The 21,687-nt window shown below is 37.5% G+C and overlaps 1 protein-coding gene and 1 pseudogene across 1 annotated transcript; one reads left to right on the top strand and one right to left on the bottom strand.

Moving 5' to 3' along the window:
• The first annotated feature begins 1,267 nt into the window (after nucleotides 1–1,267).
• LOC138332143 (putative nuclease HARBI1) lies at nucleotides 1,268–3,923 on the top strand (annotated as a pseudogene).
• On the bottom strand, nucleotides 3,686–6,262 carry LOC138332144 (nuclear apoptosis-inducing factor 1-like). Its single transcript, XM_069280125.1, has 3 exons — nucleotides 5,946–6,262; nucleotides 4,338–4,497; nucleotides 3,686–3,939 (listed from the first exon to the last, which is right to left on the bottom strand). Exons 1-3 carry the CDS (start codon nucleotides 6,238–6,240, stop codon nucleotides 3,723–3,725), a joined length of 672 nt encoding a protein of 223 aa, XP_069136226.1. The 5' UTR covers nucleotides 6,241–6,262; the 3' UTR covers nucleotides 3,686–3,722.
• Between the last annotated feature and the right edge of the window lie 15,425 nt (nucleotides 6,263–21,687).

Raw genomic sequence — 21,687 nt, forward strand, 5'->3', positions numbered from 1 at the left:
AGCTCACCGGCCCTTCGGGCCAGGTGAGCTAACAAGAGATCCCAGAGGGATCTTGGCGCCCACCAAAGAATGATCTATGTCTGACAATGGAAAGAGGGATCTTTTCTCTGCTTTTCAAACTTTTGCAAACATACTACATATAAAATTTGAGACAGATCGCTTCAGTACTTTCTGAGAAATAGCAGTAACAAACTTCAACTATCAAAATCCAAGATGGCTCCTTGGCGGCCATCTTGTAAATCGATCGGTCCCAAATCGAAATATGCACAACTAGGGCCATAGAGGAACCTATATATGAAATTTGAGACAGATTCATTCAATACTTTCTGAGAAATAGTGATAACAAACTTTAACTATCAAATTCCAAGATGGCAGCCTGGCGGCCATTTTGTTGACCGATCGATCCAAAAACGCATTATGCACAACAAGAGCCCTAGGGAAACCTACATATGAAATATGAGAAAGATCCCTTCAGTACTTTGTGAGAAATAGCGATAACAAACTTTAACTATCAAATTCCAAGATGGCAGCCTGGCGGCCATTTTGTTGACCGATCGATCCAAAATCGCATTATGCACAACAAGAGCCCTAGGGAAACCTACATATGAAATATGAGAAAGATCCCTTCAGTACTTTGTGAGAAATAGCGATATTAATCTTTAACTATCAAAATCCAAGATGGCTGCCTGGTGGCCATTTTGTTGACCGATCGATCCAAAAACGCATTATGCACAACTAGGGCCCTAGGGGAACCTACATATGAAATTTGAGAAAGATCCCTTCAGTACTTTCTGAGAAATAGCGATAACAAACTTTAAGTATTAAAATCCAAGATGGCTGCCTGGCGGCCATCTTGTTAACCGATTGGTCCCAAAATGCAATATGCACAACTAGGGCCCTAGGGGAACCTACATATGAAATTTGAGAAAGATCCCTTTAGTACTTTCTGAGAAATAGCGATAACAAACTTTAAGTATTAAAATCCAAGATGGCTGCCTGGCGGCCATCTTGTTAACCGATTGGTCCCAAAATGCAATATGCACAACTAGGGCCCTAGGGGAACCTACATATGAAATTTGAGAAAGATCCCTTCAGTACTTTCTGAGAAATAGCGATAACAAACTTTAAGTATCAAAATCCAAGATGGCTGCCTGGCGGCCATCTTGTTAACCGATTGGTCCCAAAATGCAATATGCACAACTAGGGCCCTTTAAAAATCTTAAATGGTTAAGAATATGCTTAAGTTAAAAATTCTCAGCTAAGCAGATTAATTTTTGTGCTAAGTATATTGCTTATCTTGTTAAGTGGCTTGCATGATTTTTCTTAACACTTAAGAATATTCTTAACATTAAACAACCACCTTACCTGTCTTAAATCGTTAAGTAAGATGCTTATCTTTCCAAAATGGCCGCTGCTAATGGACAGAATAATGCACCTCAACAGTTTGTAAGGGCATTGAGAAGAGAAAGAATTTTCCGGGACAGGTTTGATCCACTTCAAAACTATGACGGGTTTGAACTTTATCAAAGATTCAGGTTTGACAGGGAGGGGATCCTTTTTATTAATGATATTGTGAAAGATTATATTGCCCCCGCCACAGGACGGAATCACAGCCTACCCTCATTTTTGCAGGTGTTATTAGCACTGAGATTCTATGCTACAGGGAAAATGCAACTCTGCAGTGGTGATAATTTTAATGTTGACCAGTCAACCGTATCCCGAGTTATCCAGAGAGTGACAAATGCTTTAAACCGCCAGGAAGTCGTTACCAAGTTCATTTCATTCCCTATTTCTGCTGAGGCTGTGAGGAAACATCAAGCAGATTTTTATGCAGTTGCTAGGTTTCCGGGGGTTATCGGAGCAATTGACGGCACACATATACGTATTTTACGCCCCAGTATCAACGAGCCAGAATTTGTTAACAGAAAAAACTTCCATTCCATCAATGTACAGATTGTGGTGGATGCAAATTCACGTATTTTAGACCTAGTTGCGAGATGGCCAGGGTCAGCACACGACGCGAGAATCCTTCGTGAAAGTGGTCTGGCAAGGATATTTGAGGCGAGAATGGTGCCGGTAAAATGCCACTTACTTGGCGATAGCGGGTATCCTTGTAAAAACTGGCTCTTGACACCCTACCTCAACCCACTACCCGGACAACAGACTCGGTACAACAGGTAAATGTTCCTAAAATTGTGTCTACCTTTATTGACAATCTTCTCCGGTCACTCGCGCTACTGTTATTATTGCATTGGAGAGTTTTCGAAAAGGGAACTAACTCTAGTTGTATAATATGAGGGGTTCAGAATGGGATAATCTAATATTTGAACATCATAGTTGAAAAAAACCCAATAGAAAATAGAGAACTTCATCATGTCTAAATATTTCAAGTTTTTATAAAAATAACAGACACCATATGCATGTATAGGGTGTGTTTCACCACATCACAATACATGTTTAATTTAGCTATAGATTACCATATTTTTAATATTGCATATATATACATTTTGTATATAATTATTGCACATTTTGTTAATTAATTTGATCATGAAATTTAATGTTGTGCTTGATCATTTCAAAAAGAATATCTGTTAGTACATGTACATTTATCTAATATGTTTCATAATAAATTTAATTGATTTATGAGTGGGCATATTAAAATTAACAGTCCTTTTCCAGTAAAAAAAAATCAAGTCACATTATTAATAAACATTATCATTTTGTAAGTGTCTTTAGCCTACCTCATACCATGTTATCTAAGAAATCAAGCAAAGGTTTAAAATAGTTTCAGATTAATTTTGATATAAATATGCACATATAGTTGTATACATGTACATTGTGAATGTGTATACATGTACACTGTACATGTACATGTAGCTGACAATTTTTTTTATTTGTTTTTATGCTTTTAAGATATATTATACACAACATGTATCCTTAAATGATCAGATGTCAACTGACTTATAATCATAATTCAATAATTTGGTAAAATAGAAATTTCAACCTTATATTTAAATGATATGAAATGAAATGAGAATTGGTGGTTCTGATGCACATTTTAGCAGAATTGAACTAATATTGAATTTTATTGATATATTTACCTATATTGCTACATATATATGAAGTGCACACTGTATACAGTGTATACATTAAACTGATATGACTTTGCAAATCAATTCAAGCTTTAATTCAGGATTTATTTTACAATAAAAAAATTTAATCAAATCAAATGGTTCACTTTTGTAGTGCACACAAAACTACCAGGTGTATTGTGGAAAGAGCTATTGGGCAATGGAAGAGAAGGTTCCATGTGCTGCATGGAGAGATAAGATTGAGACCAAGAGAGAGTCTGCAAATTAATCACAGCTTGTGGCATTCTACATAACATTGCTAAATTGTTAAACATGCCACAGCTTGATAATGATGATGATGAAGATGGAGATGATGGTAACTGTGATGGTGATGCTAATAGTATCCAAGAGGACCCTGTTGATGGCAGAGCCTACAGAACCCATATTGTCTGTAACCACTTCTAATGTAAGCTCAATATTGTTTGATTTTTACTTAATTATTTTTTCATCTGACCAGGTTTTTTTTATCTACTTCATCATTTTTTTTTAAAATCAGCTGATGATATTTGTAAGTTATGTACATAATGTACAAACATAAATCAAAATAACACTCATTCAATAGATTTCATTAATTTATTATTTGAGTTTTAATTAACATTCATTATCATTTATCCTTTTGATTTTCAAAGTGAGAAGTTTGTTTTGTAATTTCAAATTTTCTATTTCCAGCTGCAGCTTCTGCTTCCTGAGTTGCTGGATCCCTGCAGTGCTGTCATCTGATTCTAGGGGTGAAGCTACTGTGCATGATGGCAAGATGGTAGCTGCACATGAAGACATGATCTCTGTTGTTATGGTGCTGCATGGGGGTCTGTTATAGAGACAATTTAAAGGATTAAAGCTAACTGACAATACATGTAGTACATCATTTCATAATAAACATATGCCATCAATTCATAGATGATAACAAATATTAATGATAAAAATAATAAAAAACATGAAATTTGAAATGTCATACATACATGTTCATTGAAACATGTACATAGACATATACATGTACATTGATATCTTTTTTTACTTTTGAAGTTACAATAAATGCACCAAAACTTAGATTTTGGCTATATTTGAAGCTTCCTTTTGCAGAATGATTACCATAATTCCTTTACAAATATGTGCGTTGGAAAGATAGATCCAAATATTTTGTACTTGATATGAACTAGTAATTTGCATGTACATTTTCAACTAGCCCTATAATCTGTCATAAAATACCTTGAGATTGATGGAAACACTGGGTCAGTGTTTAGAAGCATCATCATGGATGTGTCCACTGCCCCATCAATGCCACAAATGGACACATTATCCAGGCCAATTACATTGCCCACAGCCTCAGCAATTGGACTGATCTGGGGCATAGAAGATGGACCACCACCTGAAATTGAGTACATGTATGCATTTAAGGTTGTTTATTTACCATTTATAATTCCATTTATCAATATTAATTTTGACTGAAATCAGAATATAAGTACAGAAAATGTAATTGTATAATATATTTACATGAAAAAGAATCTGTGGCCTTTTTGTTTTACTATACAGCTGTATTTCATTTTTAATCAAGAAAGTACACAATTGTGTATATGTGCAAGGCATTTTATTAGTGTGACATAATCAGGCAATAATCCATTTGGAAAAAAACAGGTTTACTGCAAGAAGAAAATAAATAGATTTACAGAAAATAAGACATATTATGAAAAGCCAGTTGGAGTTTTTATATTCAGTTTCTGTATTTACATGTCTGTATCTCACATATATCTGTACATCTCATATGTATCTGTATCTCATTTACATATGTCTGCATTTAAAAAAAAAAAAGTAGATACCTGAATCAAATTATAGCTATTAAAATTAAATTACAGATACATGTATAGATCTGCAATTTAATTAATGAAATTAATTTATCAACATTTTTAAAATACAAATATTTTAATTCCTTAAACAATACAAATATTTATCTTAAAACTACAGATACATGTATTTGTAATTATAAGACAATGCATGTAAGCTTGTTTATCTCAATCTGTATTAACAATAGTAAATAGATGTAAGCTTAGCCTTAATGAAAATAATGTTATGTACAGATGATTTTGAAAACAGCTTATCATAATCTGTATTGTTCATGCATAGACCTAAATATCTACAATGACAATAAATGAAGATGTCTGTAATCAAAATATGGGTAAACTCTGTTTTTGATTCCAAATAAGAGTGGTCGTTGTGTTTATTTATAAATGACTGTTGAAGATACTATTGGACAGTATTGGTAGGAGGGTTGGTCTTAACTTATCAATATTCATAATTGGGCGGTACTAATACTATTTATGGATGTTAGGCGTATTCGATTTACTGTTTCCGACCTGTTTGCAGTATGTAAATACGTCTGTATTTCATCGTTTCTCGCCAAAACATAATACAAAACAAGTGCAAACTATGTCTATAGTTGAAATATTACTATAAATCATGATCAGGTTATGTAGTATTCATATGGAACTTCGATTCAGTTGTCGGAAACTTATACACTGTATATTGCAACAGTACAGTAATAGAGATGACAATGTAAATCGAGCATTCCTATTCAAAGAACGACAACCCGACAGAGTAAACATTGCACCGGCCATCGAGATGTTGAGAACTTGGCTAACAGAGATTTTGACGATCTGTTGTGATTTTACACTCAAAGTAAAGTAAGTAGAAATGAAATTGTTATTAAACTGCATTAACCAGTCATGACTGTCGCACAACAGTTCACAGATCAAGGCGAGTCGTCTGCTAGATGCTTAGGGTTAGGCCTACAACGTTAATGATCGAACTACGAGTAATTACCTGTCATCACTGCCTGTCTGCGGTGGTCAGACAACTCTGCCTTCCCCTTCATATGGAGGTTGTGCCATTTTTTTTCTACCTCCTCTACGCTTCGTCTGACAGTAGAACTGGCGTTGATGGCATCTGTTATGCGCTGCCATGCTTCCCTTTTCCTCTGGGTCGTAACCCCCGCACCAAACTTGGCCCTGATAACATCCTTCTTCTCTTCAACAAGTTTTGTTAGCTGCAAGCATTCGTCTGCCGTCCAGTTTGGTTTCCGCTTTTTGCTTGGTGTCTCAACAATATTCGTTGCCATTTTTTCAGAGAAGCTAGACAAGCAGACGACGATCGCGCACGTGTTTTGTCCGCGTGGTATTGTTTGTAAACAAAAAGTACGGGAAACATGATGTCTCGCCATTGACAACGAGCCATCTAAGATTTTTGCAATATGCTTAGCAAAAAACAGCTAAGCATAATGCTTAGAATATTTATGCAACAGATATTAAGCATCTTGCTTAACTAAGTGTATTGGCCCTGCAGGTAGGGCGTAAGAATTGTACCTGCTGCCCCTATTGCATGATCGTAAAAGGCGACTAAATTTAGGATCTTATCTTTTCTCTTCTTCCTAACTGACTTTATCCTTCCTAATGCCTCCCTTGGCACCGCCTCACTTTTGGCCTTGAGTTGAGCGTTCGCCCCTGTGAGGAAGGCTCTAGGTTCTGTCCCCTGGCCGAGACACACCAAAGTCTATAAAAGTGGTAGTTTCTGCTCCTGCTTAGCGCTCAGCATACAGGGAGTGGGACGACTGGTTCGCCCGTTGTCAGTATAATGTGACCGGGTGGGGTGTGTTGCTTTGTGTCTTCGGCGGCATGCTTCAGTGATATAGCACTATAAAAAGGGCAAAAGTTCCACTATACAAGAAGACACTACATGAATATACCGCAGTCTCCCAAAACACGTACCTCGCACAACATACACGCAACACACCGCATACATGGGAGGCCGTCCTTACATGACCATAGCTGTTAATAGGACGTTAATTAATCAAACAAACAAACAAGTGTATTGAAAATTTATTTAAGTACAAACTTAAGAAAATTCTTAGATTTTTTATGCATACGGGTCCAGGTGTTTGAATGAGCCATGGTGGTACATCCGATATGGTGTACTCGTCAATGGTGTCGAAATTTATATTTAGTTCCTGCAAAAACTCTGAAAGTCTTATGCCAAATGTTGGTATGAGCTTTTGATTTTGTCTGAATATGTCCTGGTGTTGTGGATTAAATACAAGATCGAATGCGGGGTTTTTGGGATTGGTTTTCAGTTGAGCAGCATACTGTAAGGATAATTTCTTTCGTCGATCGTCTAGAGATGGCTCATTAGCTTCCACATGGAGACTCTTCACAGGTGTTGTTCGAAAAGCTCCAAGTGCGAGACGCAGTCCCTGATTCTGTATAGGGTCAAGCATCTGTAGATAGGAGCTGCGAGCCGATCCATAGACAATAGAGCCGTAGTCAAGTTTTGATCTAATAAGTGCCCGATAGATACGTAGAAGCATTTCACGGTCTGCACCCCAATCAGAATGGGAAAAGAACTCGTAGAATGTTCAGCGCCTTCGAGCACTTATCCTTCAGATGTTTGATATGTGGAACAAAGGATAGTTTCGAATCAAATATTAGTCCAAGAAATTTAGTTTGTTCAACTACTGGAATTTTAATTCCATTGAGTGAGGTCAGGATCATTGTGCGGTTTTCGTTTTTGACAGAAGTGCATACAGACAGTTTTTGATCTTGAAAATCTAAAGCCATTTTCGTCAGCCCAATTTTGTAATTTGCCTAAACATTGTTGTAGTTGTCGTTCTGTAGTGTGCATGTTTTTTGATCTGTAACAGATCAAGAAATCATCCACAAATAGAGACCCTTCCGTAGATTGGCCAAGACATTTAGTTATGCTGTTAATTTTTAATCCAAAAAATGTGACGGACAGGATACCACCCTGAGGGACGCCCATCTCCTGTGTTTCTGTTTCTGAATAAGTTGAACCCGTTCGAACTGCCTGTCAGATATAAAATTTGAAATAAACTTTGGCAAATTACCACGTATACCGATATCATGGAGATCGTTCATGATTCCAAATTGCCAAGTTGTGTCGTATGCCTTTTCAAGGTCAAAGAATACGGCCACAACATGTTCTTTTTTGGCAAATGCTTCTCGTATAAATGTTTCTAGTCTAACTAAGTGGTCTACCGTTCCCCTGCGGTTTCTAAAGCCGCTTTGCAAAGGACTTAAAATATTATTTGATTCCAGGAACCAAACTAATCTAGTATTTATCATACGTTCTAAACTAATCTAGTATTTATCATACGTTCTAGAGTTTTACAAATACAACTCGTCAATGAAATAGGACGATAGTTTTTGGCATCAGTAGCATCTTTCCCGGGCTTCGGAAGGGGTATAATAGTAGATTCCTTCCAAGACTCGGGAATTTTGCCAGAAGAGTAAACTTGGTTAAATATAGTTAAAAGACATTTTAGTGAAGAGTCTGGTAATTGTTTTAAAAACATATATATGGAATTTCGTCTGGTCCAGCTGCCGAGTCCTTTGATTTCTCAAGGGACTCGAGCAATTCTGGTATCTCGAAAGGCCTATTGTAACTTTCACTATTGGAGGATTTAAAATTAAGACGTCTCTTTCCCTTTTCTTTTTGAAAATTTTTTTGGATGATTTTTGACGGATGAATTGTTAGCAAAATTTTTGGCAAAGGCGTCAGCTATTTCGGATTTTGAAGAAAATATTTTATTTTTGTTAATGAGGTGGGAGGATGGTGTTGCTTTTCTTTTCCCACTGATTTTACCAATCATTTCCCAAACTTTCTTCGAAGATGTATTGGAATTAATTTTTGAGACGTACTCTTTCCAAGTACTTTTCTTGTCGGACTTAATAGACATTCGAGCTTTAGCTCTCCATATTTTAAAATTGTTATAGTTTGAGACAGTTGGCGAAGCCAAGTACCGCCTCAGAGCTGCATTTCTACCAGATCTATTGATAAATGAATCATTTGACAGAAGGAACTTAGTAAGTTTTGGCACGGATTTTAATATGGTTTTTGTAGCGATAGAAGTGAGCGCTTCTGTGAAAATTTCAATGGGGTCTTCGAGGTTCAAAAAATTATCCTCGATGAGATCCTCGGCGCATAAGGTTTTAAACTGAGCCCAATCCGCCTTATGTAAATCCCAACGAGGAATAGGCTCCTCAAGTTTTGGTGACCCTATATTTTTTAATATAATTGGAAAGTGATCGCTTCCACAATTTTGTTTATTTTATTTTTACGTCCTATTAACAGCCAGGGTCATGTAAGGACGTGCCAGGTTTGTTGGTGGAGGAAAGCCGGAGTACCCGGAGAAAAACCACCGACCAGCGGTCAGTACCTGGCAACTGCCCCACATGGGATTCGAACCCGCATCCCAGAGGTGGAGGGCTTGCGGTAATATGTCGGGACATCTTAACCACTCGGCCACCGCGGCCCCTCGCTTACACAAATATCATCGTTGATCCTCCAATCATAATCCAGAAGAATTGATGGAAGGCATAACGATAGATCAATGTGGGTAAGCGAGCCAGAGGCAGGGTGTAAATATGTTGGGGCATTGGTGCTATAAAGACATAAGCTGTTTTTATCGATAAACTCTTCGATACGTCTACCTCTATCGTCAGTGCCTGGGGATCCCCAGAGGCTATTATGACCGTTAAAGTCACCCATGATAATATATGGCACTGGTAGTTGTGATACGATGTTACTCAGTTCATCACAACTAAATGGAGTATTTGGAGGTAAATATATAGAACAGACTGTTATTTTTCGGTGAAGAGTTGCGCTTATAGCAACAGCTTGTAAGGTGGTATTTAGCTGAATGTGTCTGTGAGGGACGTTTTTATGCACCGCCACCGCCACACCACCTGATGCGCGGCCACCTGTTGTTGGAGTTTTTGTGTATAGTGTAAATTGTCTGAGATTGATGGTGTCTTTCAGCATTATTTCTTGAAGGCAGAATATGGATGGGTTTTTTGTTTGTATAAGATGTTTTAATTCTTCTATGTTCGCTTTAAATCCGCGTATGTTCCATTGTATGATAGTGTTTGTCTCTATGTTGGTCCCTGAGGATAGTTTGTCGGACCGACAGGACTACTTGAAGTAGGTTGTTTGGTGGCGATAAATGTGTTGTCACCAAACTCGCTGTCGTCCGATAGAACATCATAGATGTTCCGTCCAAGGATAGGGTCATCTGATCCCTTACTGGGTTTGTTGTTTAGTGAAGGGAGCCTCGCCAGCTTTACCTTGGTGGTTTTGGTCTGGCGTTGCTCCTGCGGTGGTGTATTAGCTGGTCGCTTGGTTTTATTAGGGAGTTTTTTAACGTCAATAGACGGTGAAGATAAAGCACGTCTATGACGAGCGGCAGTAACTTGTTTTCTAATGTTCTGTGTTTGAATTTGGTGTTGTGTAAGTCCCGGAGACGCCGGTGGGATTGGCGTTTTAGCTCCAGGTGGCCCAGCAGGTGGTTTTTGTTGTGGTTTACATGGACCTGACTTGAACCTGTTCGGGTCCCCCATGATTACTTTGCAGGCCTTAGCATCAGCCATATCTGGGACATCATTGTCCCAGTTAGGCTTGTCAACCAAGGCCTGGACCGACGCATGTTTGACGGTGACACTGTCAACAGGCGTCTTTGCGCGGGTGATCTGGGCATATGTTGCCACATTCAGGTCTGAACACTCGACTATCCTCCTAGCTTCAGGGAAGGAGACACCTCGGGTATATTTGACCCGTAATATCTCCCTCTCCCGAGTCCAGGCAGGACAGGTGCGAGCAGACGCAGCATGGTCACCCCCGCAATTGACGCAGTGACGGTTGACAATGTCACATTCGTCTTTTTCGTCGTGACCTTCACGGCCACAGTACTGACATACCATTTTCCGTCTACAATTGCTCTCATGATGACCGTACCTCTGGCAGTTACGGCACCTCAATGGATTGGGGATGTAGACAGTGACATTGTAACGTTGGTAACCAACAGTTACCCTCTGTGGTAATGTTGGTGTAGCGAATGTTAAGATGAAAGTGTGTGTTGGGACCAAGCTCCCACTTTTTCTCGTCATGATGCGTTTAACATGAGAGACCGGAATGTTCTCCTCTTGGAAGAATGACAGTATGTCAGCCACATTGTCATTGCGCAAGGCTGGGCACCTGATTACCCCCTTGCTGCAATTCAATGATGAGTGTGGTTTTACACACACACACTGAGGCCGGCAAAACTGTTGGTTCCAAGGAGGTTCTCCGCTTGTTGCTTGCGGAAAACCTCTATTAGGAGATCACTCGATCCCAAAGGCTTCACAGATTTGACATCTCCAGCAATGCCTTTGATGCCCTTTCGCAATATTAAGGCTGATAAACCTGCAGTGGTCTTGCCACTCTGTGTAGAGGACATGACCAGAAACTGTGGGAATGTGTTTGTTGTACCGCTTTTTGTTTGTTGATTTGTGGTTGATTCCTTTTGGGGAGATTTTGGTTGCAGTTCATTTTGTTTGTTTTTGGAAGCCATCTTTTAGAGTTTATTACAATTCGCTAGCTGTGCCCCCACCCACCTCGGAGCCCAACAGGGGGACACTCATGATGACATGGATATCCAATGTCAAAGTGTCAGGGTTACAGGAAGAATATTTCGAACAAACATAATTCAAATCAAGCTTGCGGCAGCACGCTCGCAAGATCGATCAGAATCAAGACAATCCAAATTAAACTCACGATTGACCCTAAGCCACCGCCTTCTTGGAGATCTACGAACCAAGGGCTCGGCATGACCAGCCGATTGATAATACAGGGCCCATATTACCTCTCGTCTAACAGGAGTCTGAAGCCAAAGTAGTGTGTAGCAGTAAAAAAGGAAGAAAAAAGAGCAAAACCTATTCAACCACCAGGACCTTCTTCCCCCGGATACGAGATGCAACCCTCGGCAAACAGGTTGGCTCAAATTGGAGCTACTGTGAAAGCCTTCAGCTACACTGATATCACGCGGACGCACATCACACCCCCAGAAGTGGTGCGCATCCGCATGAGAACAGTGCACCCAGTCTCGGGACGTGGACCCAGCTTTCATGGAGACCCTTTCACAATGAAATGAATCGATATGGGTTAAGATAAAATACACAAAATATATTAATCTTGCCTAGAGCACACTCTGAATTGTTAAAAAAAATTTCTTCATTAGAATGAAGCTAAGCTCTGGCATATCTTAGCAGTTAGTTCAAAAAATGTTACCAATATTATCTTCAAAAACAATGTTAAAAATTCTTTTTTAACAACTAACATTTTTGCATTATCAAGTTGCATGTAATTAAGTTCCATGTATTTATCAACACTAGTCCTACATGACATGGCTACTGTCACCCTAGTAGATGCATTATCCTGTTGTATTTTTGTAAATGATTGATAAATTGTTATGTATTTATTGTAAAGATATTAGTAAACATAAGTTTATTGGTTTTAAAGACAATATTAGATGGACGTGTTGCTAGGTATTCTCAATATGGGCAGTGCACAGGGCCTCATGCAGTGTATGCAAAATGATTTTAAGCCAAATTTTTTTCCATCACTTATGTTAAGTAACTGCAGATAGATAATTTTTGGTGGGAAAGTAGTGTGAAATAAATGATAGGAAAACAAGATGACCGCAATGCAGGAGGGCCATCTTAGCTCTTTACAAGTGAAGTTTGTTGTACTGATGGGTTATAACTGAAATTTAAGTGTGATTTCTCTTGAACTCTTGTACTTTTTACCTAAAAACTACATGGGAGGGGTGGGTGTAATCTTTTACTTTGGCAAAAGGGAACAGCAAGGGAATTTTCATTCTTTCCTTGCTGTTAGCAAATTATTCTAAGATGGGCATCAAGATCTCTATAGTATGATATCTTGTTTTGTATGTTTTCAAAACTGATTTCAATTTGCAACTTGTAGGTACTACACTATTCCCATCGCTCCGAGACTTCAACAACTCAAGGAAGTTTCTGCTCTGGCTAGGATAGTTACCAGGCGTCAAGCCCCTCAGCAGTCGCGATTCATTGACGACCTCCATGCGTCACCGGCTTGGGCTTCGTTTCAGGAAGAGGTTGGGAAGGAGGCCATTGCTTTGTCCTACTGCTCAGATGGATTTAATCCATTTCATCACAATATAACACAGGGTACTTACAGCATATGGGCACAGAGTGGTCTCCTTCTCAATCTGCCTCCTCAACTCCGCATGAAGAAGGAATCGACCATGTTGTTTGGGCTTATTCCAGGTATGCAATATGGATTTTTTTTTAAATGATTAAAATGTTAACGTAATGCTACTGTAAGCATGGAGTCTTTGTATATAATGATTTTTTTTTATATTAAAAAAATATCATTAAGATATGTTGTTGATGGTAAAGAATGCGAGTCTTTTGACTAATTGTGGTAAAATTCAATTATATTAGTATGATCTCGGAGAACTTACAGAATCAAACCTTATCAAACCATTACTTAAAGTTATAGCACTATGCAATAAAAAATGTTGTGAACACTATATATTCACAAGGATTAATGATCCTGTAAGATTGATAATTAGAATTCTACATTAACCCACAAGTTATTTCATTTTTCAATAACATTATTACTGGGCCATGTGAACCAGAAAAATTTAATGAATATTCAGAAATCTGTATGCAACCACCTCTGCCAACATATTGGAAGCATTTTCACAAGAAAATTGTCTTGCAGTAACACACAGAGTAACTACCCTTTATAATAATATGATTTTGTTTGAGATTGGGTAGTTGCTTACTGTAATCTCAATAAGACTATATCTGCTGCCTAAAATCTATGAGATTTTGAAAATGGTAATTGTGTAGTTTATGAAAAGTTTAAAGTCACAGTCCTGATGCAAGTGCAGATTAGTACCACATAATATTATCAGGTAACTTAAAGTTATATGTGCCATAACTGGGCGAAGATTTTGACATGTTATTTTTTCTTCACTAATCTATTGAAAACCATAAAGTTTGATGAATAAAGCTGTGAAAATCATTCAAATGACTTCAGATGTGTAATAAACGTTAGTTGCAACACAGAAATTATGTACTTTTAAAACTTGTTTTTATACCTTATGTATGCAGTACTGCCAAAAATCATTTTCAGCTCTTATATGTATTCGTAAAATTACATCGTAAGCATTGAAAATACTGTAATTCTCAAAATGTTGGTAACTTTTGGTAATAAATAACATATTAAAAGCTCATCTTGATTCATGAGAATGAAAAATACGTCACATATAACTTTAAGGCCCATGGGCCTCTTGCTAATGCCTAAGTGATATATGAGTTAGCCTAGATTTAAATGTTTTAATATGCAAAATATTTTACAGGTCCTCAATCCCCGAAATGCTTGAGCATTTATAATGACGTTCTGGTGAGTGAACTCCTGGCACTTGACAAAGGCGTGCCTGTGTTTGATTCCGTCACACAGAAGACCAGTACTCTCCGTGCCAGGATTCTATTCACAGTCTGTGATGTTCCGGGGAATGCCAAGGAGCAGAATAGGGTGCAACAGAATGCCAAGTCATCATGCTGTCATTGCTGTTTGAAAGGTTTGTAAACTTTGAACATTGATAATAAGTTTGAGAAGAAAAAATCTCTTATATAAACTGCTTACTGCTATAATTCATCTGTCAATTGAGAGCAATAACTTTGTATTTTTATAAATTAAAAAAGAAATGTCCACAAAAGATCTGTATTTGACAATAATTTAATTTTTGGTTGATATTAATAAAGATCAGGAACATTTTTGTACTATTCAGTTGAAATCGTAAAAACATTATAAGGTCGAAAATAAATCAAAACTACAGTGATTTTTGAGGATTTAACTTATTTCCTTCAAAACTTATGATTTTATTCAAATCGTCCATGATCAATCTGTCAGTCCTTCAGTCCATTAACAATTCTTGTTATAGCTATTTCTCAGAAAGTAAAGAAAGGGCATTTATCAGATTTCATGTATAGGTTTGCTTAGGAACCTGGTTATGTATATTACATTTTGGGGCCAGACCATCAACAAACAAACAAACAGGCAGCCATCTTGGATTCTGATATGTGAAGTTTATTATGACTATTTTTCAGAAGTTTGTTACCGCTGTTTCTGAGAAAGGGCTATCAAAAATTTTACATATAAGCTCATCTTTTTCCCTAATAATTATTAATGAAATTTGTGTATTATACCAGGGTTCCGTTCACCAATCTTGGATAAGACCGTGTATCCTGGAGGAAGGATTTTCTTACCGTTAGATCATCCCTTCCGTCAGGACACCTCTTTCCCTACGCGGAACTTGGAGGAAGCTACAGTCACGGCTCGGACCAGACATGATGAGATGACAACAGCAACATTGTGCGACCGATATGAGCATGAGACCAGAAATGATGGGTATGTCAATTTGTGATTCTAGTTAAATACATTTATATTGTCCCTATAGCGTAGCAAATTTATCATTAGAGTTTTTAAGCATAAAGGAAATGTAAGCTGATATCAGATAGGATGACACTCAAATTGTGTTTGTTTGTTTGTTTGTTTAATTAATTAACGTCCTATTAACAGCTATGGTCATGTAAGGACGGCCTCCCATGTATGCGGTGTGTTGCGTGTATGTTGTGCGAGGTGCGTGTTTTAGGAGACTGCGGTATGTTCGTGTATTGTCTTCTTGTATAGTGGAACTGTTGCCCTTTTTATAGTGCTATATCACTGAAGCATGCCGCCGAAGACACCAAGCAACACACCCCACCCGGTCACATTATACTGACAACGGGCGAACCAGTCGTCCCACTCCCTGTATGCTGAACGCTAAGCAGGAGCAGAAACTACCACTTTTATAGACTTTGGTGTGTCTCGGCCAGGGGACAGAACCCAGAGCCTTCCTCACAGGGGCGAACGCTCAGCTCAAGGCCAAAAGTGAGGCGGTGCCAAGGGAGGCATTAGGAAAGATAAAGTCAGTTAGGAAAAAGAGAAAAGCTAAGATCCTAAATTTAGTCGCCTTTTACGATCATGCAATAGGGGCAGCAGGTACAATTCTCACAGTTTATGAACATTTGCAATATGAGTTAAAAATATATGTTGCTTTTAAATTTAAATAGATTATAAGTTTGACTCTTGCATTGATTTCCTCCATCCTTCAGTTAATGGTTTTTGTTCTATTGGGCATTGAGGTTCATTTATAGTACTTTGTTGAATATATAATAGAACTGGTTTTCATTATAAGGTTATATTTGCCACATTTTAAAACAATAATACAAGAGGCCCAGAGGGCCTGTATCGCTCACCTGGTTTGTAATGCCAAGTAATGTTCTGAATACAGGTTCATGGTTTCTTTTCTGAAGGAATTTTAATATTAACCTCTAAATCCCCTATTGGGCCCCACCCCTCCTGCCCCCAGGGGGTCAGAGCCAAAATTTATACAATTTCTGTTCCCCTTCCCCCAAGGATGTTTATGGCCAAATTTGGTCACAATCCAAGCAAAACTCTAGGACAAGTAGTGATTTATAGGATTTACCTCTATTTCCCCTATTGGGCCCCACCCGTCCTGCCCCCGGGGGAGTCAGAGCCAAAATTTATACAAGTTCTGTTCCCCTTCCCCAAAGGATGTTTGTGGCCAAATTTGGTTAATTCCATTCAGAACTCTATGACTAGTAGTGTTTTAAAGGATTTACCTCTATTTCCCCTATTGGGCCCCGCCCCTCCTGCCCCGGGGGGTCAGTTTGGTTTGTTTATTTTTACGTTCTATTAACAGCCAGGGTCATGTAAGGACGTGCCAGGTTTGTTGGTGGAGTAAAGCCGGAGTACCCGGAGAAAAACCACCGACCAGCGGTCAGTACCTGGCAACTGCCCCACATGGGATTCGAACCCGCTTCCCAGAGGTGGAGGGCTTGTGGTAATATGTCGGGACATCTTAACCACTAGGCCACCGCAGCCAAAATTTATATAAGTTCTGTTCCCCTTCCCCCAAGGATATTTGTGGCAAAATTTGGTTACATTCCATTCAGAACTCTATGACTAGTAGCGATTTAAGGGATTTACCTCTATTTCCCCTATTGGGCCCCGCCCCTCCTGCCCCTGCGGGATCAGAGCCAAAATTTATACAAGTTCTGTTCCCCTTCCCCCACGGATGTTTGTGGCCAAATTTGGTTACAATCCATGCAGAACTCTAGAACAAGTAGCGATTTAAAGGATTTACCTCTATTTCCCCTATTGGTTTTTTGTTTGTTTCAGTTTTACGGCCCATCGACAACTAAGGTCATTTAGGGCCAAACTACAAGTCATGCATTAATATCAGGATTAAAAATCAGGACTAAAACACAGATTGTAAACGTTTATTTGATAAAAAAAGGTTTGCATTGGATAAAATAGTTTTGGCTAAAACACATGAGAAAACTCATGCACAAAGTTGATGAAATGATGAAATGTTCAGTTGATACGATGATATGATGAGAAAATGTTCATATTTTGTTTAAAATACCGATTTCTTTGAGATAATTAAACATACGATTATGTCTCACGGCATGAAACAAAGTGTACATGTCGGAGACATCGTAGTACTTATCTCGTATGTGCTTAAAATCAATACAGTGCACTAAAATATGTTCCACTGTGAGAGGAGAATCACATGCATGGCATGTATGAGGATCCTCCTCTCTCAATAGATAGGAACGTGTAAAATATGTGTGTTCAGTTCGGAGCCGAGAGAGAACAACTTCCTCTCTGCGGTCTCTCCGATTGGACAGTTAAGGATTAAGCGTAGGTTGAATTTTAAACAGTTTATTGTTTGTTTCGGTAGACCACCTTTGTTGCCAATGGTGTTTGATGGCCGACTGAATTGAAGGTTTGATGTCGGTGTATGGTAGTTTCAAATCTGTTTGTGCTAGGCGAAGAGAAGTCTTAGCTGCTTTATCAGCCTGTTCATTCCCCTTTATACCCACATGACTGGGAATCCAGAGATAAGTAATTTGAGTTTTAGAAGATAATCGAAAGGTTCGGATTAAAAGATTTTGGATTAGAGTATACTTTATCACCATCTTTTGAGCCGTCAGTGTAGATCTTAACATGATTAGGGAAAGTCCTGATGCACTCCCGAAAGGAGGATTTGTGTTCTTCGGGTAATGCACTGGATTTTGCCCTCTCATGTAGAGATAAATTGATATCAGGTGTTTGAATGAGCCATGGTGGAACATCCGATATGGTGTACTCGTCAATGGTGTCGAAATTTATATTTAGTTCCAGCAACAATTTTGAAATTCTGATGCCAAATGTTGGTATGAGCTTTTGATTTTGTGTAAATATTTCTTGATGTTGTGGATTGAATACAAGGTTAAATGCGGGATTTTTGGGGTTGGATTTCAGTTGAGCAGCATACTGTAAGGATAATTTCTTTCGTCGATCGTCTAGAGATGGCTCATTAGCTTCCACATTGAGACTCTTCACATGTGTTGTTCGAAAAGCGACTGCAGTCCATTGCTCAGGAGCATGGTCGCTATGGCAGCACACCTTGGTTCCGGCTCCCCTACCTAGACATGCAGGAGAAACATTCTCCTGTTGAACCAATGCATGCTGTCAAGGTATGTTAATAAAGATAGATAATTGTGATATGAAGGTATTTATCAAGTAAGAAATTAATTCAACGGCTAATAGATTGAAAAAAAATCTGTAAGTCAAGTGTGAACATTGAATTTGTTTAGTAATATAATACCTTTATCTACTATGTTTTATATTTCTATTGTTATCGTGAATATATTTTTGGTCGGTATGTCAAAATATTTAAAGGATGGATAAAATACCCTTATTAGAATGATTTTGTTACCTAACATTAATTTGGTATTCATAAATACAAACTGCCTTAAATGAGTATGTGAAAACTTCATTTTAATATAGTCCGATTAAAATAATATCAATATACTATCCAAAGTGTTTGGTTATGACCTTTACAACAGTTGATTTCATAAAATATTGAAACAACATATATTTTATACACTTTTTACGATGCAGGTAGTGGCTGAGCACATCATTAAGATGGTCAATGGGGAAGAAGACGGGCCAAAGGTCAGAGCACAAGAACGATTTAACAACCGGTTCATTGACTGTTGCCCCAAACAAATTTTTGATGTCTATTCCACACAGGTATTTATTATGGAACTATGTAAAAGAATGTTATAAGGATATTGATAGTCTCTCCCTTTTCATTGTTAGACTGACTTTCTTAGTGTGCATTCATGATTGTATGACTCCAAAACATAGTAATACAATTAGTAGTGATTATCAATGAGGTCTTTTGAGCATTGTCGTTTAGTTTTCTGCTAAATATCAATTTACAAGACTAGATGGTGATAACCAAATAGTGGATTAAAAGTTTAAAGACTGAACATGATCTGGCTCTGATTTCTCGAAACAAAAGTTCAGTTAAATCAAAACTGCAGTTTTTCTCCTTATATAACTTATATGAAAACCTAAGACTTAAGTCAGTTTTGGACTTAAATTTGTTTGGAGAAATCAGGGCCAGACAGATACATTATGATATAAATACATAAGCCTTGTTGACATTATTTAATTTTGTTTTTACAGAAACGAACTATGGGCGAAAAAGCGAAAAAACGGAAAAAGGATCAAACAGAAGTGTAAGTTTTGAAATAGTTGAAATGTATTAATCTTGCATGTGGTCACCAAAAGATGAGAAAAATATCATTTTGGACATTTATTGTAATGTTAATGTCTTTTCAATATATATATATATATGAAATTAGTCATTTACTATTTTAATTTAAGACTTGGTTGCATCTTCTGTGCTTTGTAAAATGTGAAAAGTGAAATTTATTTAAATATTCTCATTAAATGTTTGCTTGTAAGTCTGCAAAATAAATATCTCAATATGGGGTTTTTGAAATATCAAAATGATGTGGGTATGATTAGTCCCATGCACACCTTGAGTTGAATGACATCATACTTAAATGTGATTATTTTAACATCACAATAAAACTGCAGAAAGTGAGAAAGATAAATTTTACTTTACCCACATTGTTGTGATATTTTTGATCACATTGAATTACATGTACACTGATATCCTAAGAATTTTTTATCAAGGAAAGATTTTCTGATATCATTAATAGAATTTATTCATTGAGTCAAATTAATTCTTGCTTTGTGAATGATTGTCTCTAGGTTGTTTACAGAGTGCTATCGACTTCATTTTGGATCAAAATCAACACATTTCATTTTAATATGTGTCTCACATTGTATAATTGGTTAAATATGAATGGAGCATAATAAAGAAAATATCAGAAATGGACTTTAATAGTCCTGCATTTTTTTATTTGCAAATGCTGTGTTTAAAGTTAATGCAATCAACTTATTTTTCTTTTCTTTTTTTCCAGTGAAAGGGGAGGTGTAGTGACAGTTAGAAGGTAATTTAAGTTTTGAACAGATATGCAACATGTGCAATTTGTGAAAGAGAAAAATAATTCGGTAACAAGTGTTTCACTTGTATATCGATACTTTTTATGTAACTTCGTGACAATTTTGACACAATGTGCAATAAATCAAGTGATTGTGCAGTGCTCTACTTAGTGGCTTTCTTTTGAGCTCAAGGTCAAATATATCCTTCCATATCATAACTTTATCTTTAAAACAAATTCCTTTGAAATCCTACAATCTTTAAAACAGTTTCCTTTGAAATCCTAGATATTAGAATATAGCATTGTTGAGATAGATAACTATAATAATTACATAAGATATGATAACAGTTCTGATGAATCTTTCATGAATGGTCCATGTGCTGATCTCCACATACAGATATTGCATTCAATATTTCTATACATATGATGTAGATCAGAGAGGAATGTTATGTTAAGAACAGTCCACTTCAATGGAGAAAACGAAATTTAAATTAACAATTGCTTGAATTTCTTTTCCAGCTACCCTAAAGGAAAACTCCCTCCAGCTCCATTCACGCTGACCAACGAGGAGAAGAAGATTGCTGACAGTCGTCTCTCTGTGTTAAAGTTCCCTCTAATTTTGGTGATATACCAGACACTCTTTTCACCAGAATTTGTGGGGGAACTAAGATACATACGTGGCATCAGTAAGTGTAATAGATGAGAGTGGGTACATCGGGGGATGAGGATAGATATAGGTTTTAATAATAATGCTTTGGAACTTATATTACTTGGTATGAAGGTCCACATAGGCGAGACAACATGTCATGTACCAAATCCATGTAACAGTCCCATACTTTGAACACAATATTAGATATTTTTTATAAGACTGATGGGGGACAAATTAATTACCATGTTACTTTCATTGGAGAATTCCTTCTTATTAGTGCCGGAAGCAATGCAGGAGTCTGATCAGTTTCTATATTAACTAAAACATCAAATCAGTGTAGCCATCAGCACATCAGAGATTTGTGGTCAGCGGTCAATAAAGACAGCTGAATAATAATGAATAATACCAGGCACTCTTATTCTTAAGACACTTTTATTTAAAAAAAAACCCGGGAGATATTTTAGATAATAAATTATGATTGAACATAATAATCATTCTCTATTATATTGTAACATTTTTTGTATCTATACTTGTAGCTTTTTACCAGTGGAGCCATTCGCTTCTGCCTCAGAGAAATGCTGGGAGAGTCACAAAGAATCTCTTTGTGCAACTTCCTGAAGGG

The sequence above is a fragment of the Argopecten irradians genome, chromosome 9 (assembly GCF_041381155.1).
Source record: "Argopecten irradians isolate NY chromosome 9, Ai_NY, whole genome shotgun sequence".
In the NCBI taxonomy this organism is placed as follows: Eukaryota; Metazoa; Mollusca; class Bivalvia; order Pectinida; family Pectinidae; genus Argopecten; species Argopecten irradians.